Below are 10872 nucleotides of genomic sequence, written 5' to 3'. Positions count from 1 at the left end.
TAAATGTTGCTGGGGCATTTGTCAACCCAAATGACATCACTAGGAATTCGTAATGCCCATATAGAGTCCGAAAAGTTATTTTAGGGACATCATATGCCCTAATCTTCAACTGATGGTAACCAGACCTCAAATCAATCTTCGAAAATACCTTGGCACCCTGAAGCTGATCAAATAAGTCATCAATTCTTGGCAGTGGATATTTGTTTTTGATAGTGGCCTTGTTCAACTGTCGATAATCTATACACATCCGCATAGAGCCATCTTTATTATTTACAAATAGTACTGGTGCACCCCAGGGCAAAACACCAGGTCTAATGAATCCCTGATCAAGCAAGTCTTGTAACTACTCCTTCAATTCTTTCAACTCTGGTGGGGCCATACGGTATGGTGGAATAGAAATGGGCTGAGTGCCCGGAGCCAAATCAATACAGAAGTTGATATCTCTATCGGGTGGCATCCCCAGCAGATATGCAGGAAATACTTCTGGAAATTCACGAAAAACTGGTACTGAGTTCATAGAAGGAACATCCGCACTAGGATCGCGAATATAAGCCAAATAGGCTAGACACCATTTCTCTACCATACGCCGAGCTTTCATATAAGAAATTACCCTACTGGCAGAATGACCAGGAGTTCCTTTCCACTCTAACCGAGGTAACCCCGGCATGGCTAGGGTCATTGTCTTGGCATGACAATCCAATATAGCATGATAAGGGGACAACCAATCCATACCCAAGATGACATCAAAATCTACCATATCAAGAAGTAGAAGATCCACACTAGTCTCAAGACTACCAATAGTAACCACACATGAACGATAGACATGATCTCATACAACAGAATCTCCCACCGGTGTAGATACACACACATAAGCACTCAAAGAATCACAAGGCACAACCAAATATGAAGCAAAATAGGATGACATATAGGAATAAGTAGATCCTGGATCAAATAGAACTGAAGCATCTCTATGGAAAACTGGAATAATACCTGTGATCACAGCATCAGATGACTCGGCCTCGGGCCTAGTTGGAAAAGCATAAAATCGGGGCTGGGCCTCACCACTCTGAACTGCGTCCCTGGGACGACCTCTAGATGGCTGTCCTCTACCTCTAACGGTCTGACCTCCACCTCTAATGGCCTGACCTCTACCTATAATGGCATGACCTCCACCTCTAGCTACCTGACCCATACCGCTAGCTGGCTGAGCAGGCGGTGATGCAACCGGTGCCGATATGATGGCACGAGAATCCTGTTGAGATCTGTTACTCGATAACTTAGGGAAATACCTCCTGATATGACCAATGTTCCCACACTCATAACACCCATCTTGATGTCGTGGCTACTGAAACTGAAGCTGACCCGAATGGGTCAGATAACCGCTATAGTAACTCTGGAGTGGTGGTGCAATGATATGAGCTGAATGTGCACTAAATGCTGGCTGCCCATAGTAAGGCATAATAGGACCGTGACTCCCTGAAGCACTGTGAGATGCATGAAGTGCTGAATGAAACGGTCTGGGAGGATGACCCCTACCAAAATTACCCCTGCCTCCAGACGAGGCACCCCTGAAACCACCGAACTGGCGAGGCCTCTTATCAGACCTTTGCCCTCTATCCTGTGCAAGAACCATCTCGATCTTCCTCGCGACATTAGCAGCGCCTGAAAAGAAATCTCACTTCCGGTCTCCTTGGCCATCTGAAGCCTGATAGGGTGAGTGAGTCCCTCAATAAACCTCATCACTCTCTCTCTCTCTCCCTCAGTAGGTAGTAAAAGGATAGCATGACAAGCCAAAACCACAAAACGAGACTCTTACTGAGTAACAGTCATACTGCCCTGCTGTAGACACTCAAATTGCTTACGAAAATCCTCTCTCAGTGTGATAGGAAGGAACTTCTCCAGAAATAGCTGAGAGAACTGCTCCCAGGTAAGTGCAGGCGATCCAACTGGTTTGGTCAGTGTATAATCTCTCCACCACCTCTTGGCGGAACCCGTCATCTGAAATGCAGAAAAATCAACCCCATTGGTCTCAACTATACCCATATTCCGCAGTACCTCATGGCAGCGTTCAAGATAATCATGTGGGTCCTCAGAAGGTGTACCACTGAAGTGAAGTGGAAAGAGCTTGGTAAACTTATCCAGTCTCAATAAGGCCTCAAAAGACATGGCGGGCCTATCACCGGTCTGTGCCACAACAACTGGCTAAACTACCCCAACTGGCGGGGCTGCTGGAGCCTTATTTTGGGGAGCCATATGCTTTGGAGCGAGAGTAGTGGGAGTTTGTGCTCCTCCCCCAGCCAGTGAAATGTGTGGTGCCATTAGAAATGTACCATTCTAGGCCACGCCCTCCATAAGACTCACCAAGCGAACTAGAGCGTCCTGAAGCACTGGAGTAGCTATGAATCCTTCCGGGACTTAAACTGGTCCAACTGGTACATTCTGAACTGGAACCTCTTCCTGAAGGTCCACCTGAGGTTCTACAACAGGTGCATCTACTCGAGCTCTGGACTGAGCTCTACCTCGGCCTCTGCCTCGGCCTCTAGCACGACCTAGACCTCGACCTCAACCTCTACCTCTGGCCATAGTTGCCATCAGGGGCTCTGGTCCCTGTCCATCGGTAGATGTATTACGTGTTCTCACCATCTGCGAGAGAATAAGAGTAAAATGGTTCAATCATCGATGATATAATAAATTCGCACGGCAGAATAAGAAAGAAGTAATATTGTTCCTAAACTTCATAGTCTCTGAGAGATAAGTACAGACGTCTCCGTACCGATCCTTCAGACTCTACTAAGCTTGCTCGTGACTCGTGAGACCTATGTAACCTAGTGCTCTGATACCAACTATCACGACTCGAAATTCCCACCTTCGGACCGTGATGGCGCCTAATATTTCACTTGCTAGGCAAGCCAACGTTAGAATAATACTATCCATTTTAAAATAATTTTTAAATTTATTAATAACAAAGAAACAAATGCGGAAATAAAGTCTGAATGTAGTGAATAATCCATAAAAATAACGGAATCTAAATACCATCCCAAAATTGGTGTCACAAGTGCACAAACTTCTAGAATAATACAAATAAAGGTCTGAATAAACTAAAGTTGTCTGAAAACATACACACAACTAAAGTAAAGTAGACGGGGACTTTGGAACTGCGGACACTGTGTAGTTATATCTCAAGTCTTTTCTGGTAGCTGAAATCCAAGCAAGTCTATGGTACGCCGCTGGGACCAACTATGAAATCTGCACAAGAAGTGCAGAGTGTAGTATCAGTACAACCGACCTCATGTACTGGTAAGTGATGAGCCTAACCTCGACGAAGTAGTGACGAGGCTAAGGCAGGTCACTTATATTAACCTGTACGCAATATTAGTAACAACAACAAATAATAGAAATAAATCAGGTAACTCATTTATAATAGTTGAAGCCAACTCAGCAGTCATAACCAATTATTAATTCAACCAATTTCCGTTGCAACATGCAAACCGCTCCCACAATATATTCATTTTCAATCCTTCAATATATATATATATATATATATATATATATATATATATATATATATATAGACTTTTAAATAAGTCTGTTGCGGCATGCAATCTGATCCCCCAATATAGACTTTTTAATAAGTCTGTTGTGGCGTGCAATCCGATCCCCCAATATAGACTTTTTAATAAGTCTGTTGTGGCGTGCAATCCGATCCCCCAATATAGACTTTTTAATAAGTCTGTTACGGCGTGCAATCCGATCCCCCAATATATATATATATATATATACTTTCATTTACGTTGCGGCGTGCAACCCGTTCCTCCAATATAACTTTAAATAACTCATAAATGTAATAAAACTTACTCCAATAAATACCACGTCCAACGAAAAACTATTAAGCATCAAGGCACACAATAATTATAATTTATTTATGAACAAACAATGGCAATTAGCAATTAATTATAAAAATCATGGAGAAAATAGGCAGTTAATATTTACTATGCTAAATGTCAAATAACAATTAATACACATAAATTAAATAAAATATAACAATTATTGCAGGAATTCAAGAATTAATATTTGACAAAGAATAGGAGAGAAACAATTTTTATAAAACTTAATTCTATTCCCACAAGTCAAGGTTAACCACGACACTTACCTCGCTTTGCAATTTCAATCAATTACTCGACCACAACTTTTCCTTTTAAATTTCTCTCCAAAAGCATCAAATCTATTCACAAACAATTCGATATACTCAATACAAATCGTAGGAATTAATTCCATATGAATTTACTAATTTTTCGAATAAAATCCGAAATTCACTTTAAAAATTAACAGTGGGGCCCACATCTCAAATATCAGAAAAACTTACGAAATCCGAATATCCATTCCGAGACGAGTCCAACCATACAAAAATTATCAAATTCCGATGTCAAATGGACCCTCAAATCTTAAATTTTCATTTTTAGAAGATTTTATGAAAATCTGATTTTTCTCCCAAACTTTTACGGATTCATGATATAAATGAGTATGGAATCATGAAATATAATCAATATAAGATAAGGAACACTTACCCCAATGTTTTTCCGTGAAAATCGCCCAAGAATCGCCTTACCCGAGCTCAAAAATGGAAAATGGTTGAAAATGGAACGAATCCCAATTTCGAGAATTTAAGTTATGTTTGCCTAGATTTTTACCCTATGCGATCGCGTACAATGCTTCGCGATCGCGAAGCACATTTTTAGGCTGCCCAGCTTTTGCTCTACGTGAACGCGGCAGTGCTCTCGCGAACGCGAAGCACATCTTCTCAGCCTTCCGCGATCTCGAACCACCTTGTGCGATCGCATAGCACAAATTTTGTGCTTCAGCTTCTGCCTCATTCTTTCTACGCGAACGCGGCTTTGCCCACGCGTTCGTGATGCCTTAGCTTCTCCACTTTGCAATCGCGTACAATACTATGCGATCGCATAGTACAAATTTCCATCAGTATTCAAAAAGCCTTCACGATTGCGGATGAAGCCACGCGATCGCGATTAAGGAAACCAGAACTGGAAATACTAGATTTTTTCAAAATTTCAAAACACTCGTAGCCTATCCGAAACTTACCCGAGCCCTCGGGGCTCCAAACCAACACATGCACATAAGTCCTAAAATATCATACGAACTTACTCGCGCGATTAAATCGCCAAAATAACACATAGAACTACGAATTGAACACCAAATCGTCTGAATCACGTCAAATCAACTCCGTTTTTTACCAAATTCGGCAGATAAGTCATAAATATTATAGTGGACCTATACCAGGCTCTGAAACCAAAATACGGACCCGGTATCAATAAATCCATAATCAGTAAAGAGTTAAAAATTATTAAGCTTTCAAACTTTTAATTTTTCATCAAAATTCCATATCTCGGGTTAGGGACCTCGGAATTCAATTTCGGGCATATGTCCAAGTCCCAAATCACGATACAGACCTACAGGAGCTGTCGAAACACCGATCCGAGTCCTTTTGCTCAAAATATTGACCAAAGTCAACTCAGTTGAGTTTTAAAACTCTATTTCATATTTTAATCCATTTTTCACACAAAAACTTTCCGAAAAATTATAGGGACTGCGCACGCAAGTCGAAGAATGATAAATAGTATTTTTCGAGGTCTTCGAACACAAAATTAATTATTAAATTTAAAGATGACATGTTGGGTCATCACACTGATCATATATACAGTTGATATTATCGCATATATTAGTTAGTGATGAGTAATTAGTTTGGTAAAATAGTTATTTTATCTATAAATAACCATCTCGCAGATATACGCATGCATACAGAATTATTTTGCCGAAGTTTTCGGGTGCCAATATACCCCATCTTATCGTGTAGGTCCATCTCTAACTTCAATAGCATCTAATCAATAAAAATTAGTGCAATTCAAAGCTGAATATCAAAAGGAAAATAAAAAATAAAGTGAGTAAAAAGAAGGATGAAATTAGAAAGAACATAGTGCTATTACAAACCCTATAATATATTTTTTGTAGTAAAACAAAAAGGATAGGAAGAACTCTAATGAGCGTGAAATCATCAATGAAGCCGTTTGGTAATTCCTTCTTGAGATATATATTGGAAAATAGAGCTACATATTACAATGATCATGCGGTCACCCATTAACAAAAACAATTTAATTTGCAGATGTGTGGCTCTCTCTGACGTTTTAAATTTTTGGAGCAAATGATCATGCACTTCACTAAACGCCTCTTTTAACATTTTTGTACGTATCTGCAAAGTGAAAGCAAAATCAATAACTTGTTTCTTTAATTTCTTTTTTAACGGTACGAAATTCAAGTAATTCTTGGTATAAAACTATTTAAAGTATTTAAAAGCAGCATAGACTAAGAAAGGCAAGAATAGCTAGCTAGTGTAAGTGTGTAACCTGGAGTAATTAATCTGGAGAAATATAAATACATGAGGAGCAAAGAAAAGTAAAAAATAAAACCGGCAAGCTAAGTAGTATTAATTAGTTTGATAGAGTTCATTGCTTAAACAACTATTGGAAATAGGCGAACAAGTTTATTTTCTTTCGTGAGTTATTTTTTTTTATTTGACTTAAAATATAATTAATCTTTTTCATTTTTTATTAGAAAGTCACTTATCTATAAAATTTGTTATGCCAGTGAAAGGGTCAATTTTCTTTCTTTTGAATCTGAAAAGTCATTATTTATCTTTTGTTATTTCACTCAAAAAGGCACTCAAGCCGAATAACATGACACTTGAATTTTGTTAGGTATCACATCATTAAAAAGTGTTTGAATATAGATTTTTCTGATACAAATGAGAGAAAAGAGTAAGAGTTAGATAACAAAAGATAAATAACTTTCCTAATATAAAAGAAAGAAATATTATTTTATGTTGTTCACCTAGTTCAATGATCATTCAAATTCGCATTATATATATTAGAAACTTACTCTATCCGTTTCGTCTCAAATTATCTGTTATGATTCTCTTGTACACGTCCTTTAAAAAAAATTAATTAGGATGAGATTTTGACTACTTTATCCTTATTCATGTCTTAGTATTTAATCTTTCTTCATTGGTATTTGAACAAAGTTATCCATAATTGAGATGTTTGTAGTCTTCAAAGATAATTATTACTAAGGGTAAAAAAGAAAAAAATAATCAATTTTGTCTTGAACTTCTAAAATGACAAATAATTTGAGATAATTATTTTTAGCAACCATGACTGATAATATAAGACGGAGGGAGTACCTTCATAGATATAGATAGACCGTAATCAGGGACGGATCTATGTAAGGAATTGGGGGTGGTACGTCACCCGATCGCTCGAGTAAAATCGTATACATGTACTGGTATTTTTCTCAAAATATTAACATATATAACGGGTGGCACCCCAAGTCACAAAATGACTGCAGGTGCCACGGTTAAAGCACTAAAAATCCACATAAATGCCGAGGATTGGAACTCTAGTGCAATCCTTGTTATTTGTTTTGTTCTTATCTTTTTTTCCCTTCCCTTTCTTTTCCTTATGCTCCTTTTAAATTGTTTTAATTTCTTCACCTTTGTTATTCACTTTATTTGTACCATCTCTTTTTTATTATTTATTTAAATTGTATATTTTTATTTTTTTTCTTTTTCTAGATCTTCAAATTTATTTGAATGTGATTTTAATCATTTCCTTTATCCATCTAATGTAGTTTTATTACTTTTAGAAATTAGAGTGATGTATCAAAGACATAATATTAATTGAGCTATATGTAGATTAAAGTGGTGTATTTTCTAATTTAAAATTTTATTTTACTATATATTTTTTAATCATATTAATCGAATTTGAATCTAGAGAATTAGACCGAATTGGATAGAACCTATTCGATTTTGTGATAACATATTTATTTATGCATAAAACAATCTTTTAAATTGAATTGAATTAATTCAAATTGGACCAAATCAAACCGAATTAATAAAAAATGTATCGAACCGACTAAATGTACATCCACGTTTAATCTCTTCACTATGGTTGGTTTGCATTAAAAGCAATGGCACCAGGGGCATACATAGAAATTTTTGTAAGTATTGTCGAAATTTATAGAAAAACCGGAATAATAACTTTAGTTATCATACTTCTAGATGAGAAATAACTTTAGTCTATTGATTTTGTTGAGTCTTAAGTTAAAAAAAATCTTGAATTAAATTCTATTTCATCACAATTTTTAACCACATAGATTCTCTCAAATATTTGCAAAAAAAGATGTGCTAGTTGAGGTTTGAAACTCTGACCTCTTAGAGCAAAATCAAGCACATAATCAATTCGCCAACAGATAATTTATGTCAATTGGTTTCACTTTTTCCTACTTATCCGCTTCCACATAGTATTAATACATTAGTAAAAAATAAATTGACGAAGCGATATCGCGTGACACCGCTTCGATAAATGTGCATTCGTCCCAGAGTAGCACCCGTAACCATCAAATCTTGGATCCGCCTATGCGGCCTTAACATTTATACAACTCGATTGACTCCAAGCTGCATATATCCGCAAAGCTTAGAGGGATTCCCTTTAGCTGCACCCCTATTTCCGAGAGCACTAGACATCGAAGATTTGGGAAGTTAACACTGTTAGCCTCCCACTGATATGGCTGTGTCTTATCAACTTTAGCTGCATGAACTGATCTTCATCATTCAGTTCCCATACTTGACCCAAAAACGCATTCCAACTTAGTTTGAGTACTTCCAAGTTGGGCAAGTATTGCCATATATGTCATCCCAGGGAAGACGAGTTCGGATCAAGGTCAACTTCTTTAGTGATATTGGGAAAGAAATACTCTCTGCGAGAGAAGACGAGAGCTCTAACTTGGCGTTAAAATAGAGGCCAAGTGATTCAAGTTTTTTTAAGTAGACAAGATTTAGTAGGCTCCAAGATGTTTCCTCAATAACTTTATAATTAATGCAGGTTCCTCTAGTGTAACCAGAAATAGTCAATTTCTTTAGGTTAGTAAGGCAAGAAAGTACCTCCTTTGTACAACAAAGAAAACATAGCGACTCCAGCTCCTGTAGGTGTTGCAGACCCAAATCACTTTTACTGTTTTCCGCGTCTTGTGGATTGGGTAAATATATGGTTTGGCCATTAGAACGGAGATGCCTCAACGTAAATGCGTGTATGAGAACTAAAGCGAGGAGTCTCACGATTTGTTGCTGCTGCAAAATCAAAAAACTTTTCTTTTTTAGCTTCATGCACACTCAAATCTCGCAACAGATCATGCATACCACAACTTTTGATCCGACCATCAAATTTCCTCCTTTTAACCATTACTAAATCTCTACTGACTAAATCCTCCAAACAATCCTCTGCCACTTCTTCTGGACTTTTCAACCTATCACACTTGAGGAATCCTTCTGAAACCCACAGTCGGATCAATCTCGCTATAATAATCTCACAATCTTCAGGAAATATCCCCAAATGGAGGAAACATGGTTTGAGGTGAATAGGCAAGTGATGGTAACTCATAGCAAGTACTGCTAGGCATTTATCCGGATAACTTGTAATAACTTTACTTACATTTTTAGCTACAGTTGCCCAACTTTCTTCTGTCATGGGAACTTTGGAGAGATGCCCTGCAACAACCAGAATAGCCAGTGGTAGTCCTTGGCATTTTCCTACTATTTGTTTCCCGATTTCCTCCAATTCAGAAGGACAATTATCATGCCCCGAACAACCTGTTGTAAAGTAACTTCCAGCTATCATCTAAACTCAATGTCTTCATTTCATGAGGAGGGATATCAGAGTTAACATACTCAGCCACATCTTTTAGCCTCGTAGTCAAAATGATTCGACTACCATTTCTGTCCTCTGGAAGAGTTGTTGCCATCAGATCCCAAATATCTGTATTCCAAACATCATCAATGACAATAAGATACCTCCGACCCTTGAGCGCTTTATATGACTTATCCATTAACTGGTCATCGCTCATTTCTGGAAACTCATTCCCTGTAATGCTATGAACAACATTTAGTAGCACTTCTCTTAAGTGATATTCTTGAGATATTGTAACCCACACTTGAATGTCAAAACGAGACATGATTGAAGGACCATCATGAGCTTTTCTCGCTAGTGTTGATTTCCCACTTCCTCCCATTCCCCAAATAGGAATGACTTCTTGTTCGGAGGATGATCCAAGTAGTTGATCAGTGATTTTCATCAAGGCATGATCCAAACCCACCGTAGTGGCCTGTAAATGGGTAGTAGATGCATGCTTCAGAAACGAAGAATCTACCGTTTTGAATATGTTATCATCAGCAGCGGCATTGCCGGAAGCATTGACATTGGTGGAGGTGCTACTCTTCATAACCTGCGCCAAGTCTTTCCTTATTGCATCAATCTTATCCATTGCTTGAGGCAAGTCCCGGAGTAGAACCCTAGCTTCATCTTGAATAGTCCATTTGGCCCCATTATTCTTCTTCTCTTCCTGATGATTCTTGTACCGCTCTTTCATAATTTCAGAAATATTTGATTCAAGCAGATCTTCAGCATGTTGCACCGCAGTTTTCATCTCTCCCTCAAAGTCTTCAATTTTTTCAAATTCATGTTTCTGGTGGCTAGTGTTCTCAAGAATATATTGAAAATATTCAGCACTAGCTCGAAGAGAGTCAATAATCTCTGCAGTTTGACCATGGATCAAATTTGGGTAAGTAGTTTGGAATAGCTCCAAAGTTTGAATTAGAGAGTTCACTGCAGGATAGGACATCACTCTTAATAGTCGGAGGGAAATGCTTTCAAGATTAACTGTAAACTCTTTCAAAACTAATGCCAGATGGTTATCTTCGTCCACAGAGATCAAGAAACAATCACAAAAATTGAAAAGACTTCCGATTTTTCC

The 10872-nt window shown here is 37.9% G+C and overlaps 1 protein-coding gene across 1 annotated transcript; it reads right to left on the bottom strand.

The window, feature by feature from the left end:
- Positions 1 to 9122: 9122 nt before the first annotated feature.
- Positions 9123 to 10740, bottom strand: LOC104087100 (putative late blight resistance protein homolog R1A-10). Its single transcript, XM_009591501.1, has 2 exons — positions 9834 to 10740; positions 9123 to 9712 (listed from the first exon to the last, which is right to left on the bottom strand). Exons 1-2 carry the CDS (start codon positions 10738 to 10740, stop codon positions 9123 to 9125), a joined length of 1497 nt encoding a protein of 498 aa, XP_009589796.1.
- Positions 10741 to 10872: the final 132 nt, after the last annotated feature.

This window comes from Nicotiana tomentosiformis, chromosome 1 (genome assembly GCF_000390325.3).
Source record: "Nicotiana tomentosiformis chromosome 1, ASM39032v3, whole genome shotgun sequence".
NCBI classification, from domain to species: domain Eukaryota; kingdom Viridiplantae; phylum Streptophyta; class Magnoliopsida; order Solanales; family Solanaceae; genus Nicotiana; species Nicotiana tomentosiformis.
The sequence above is the reverse complement of the archived record's forward strand: the minus strand, read 5'-3'. Positions and strand labels throughout refer to the sequence as shown.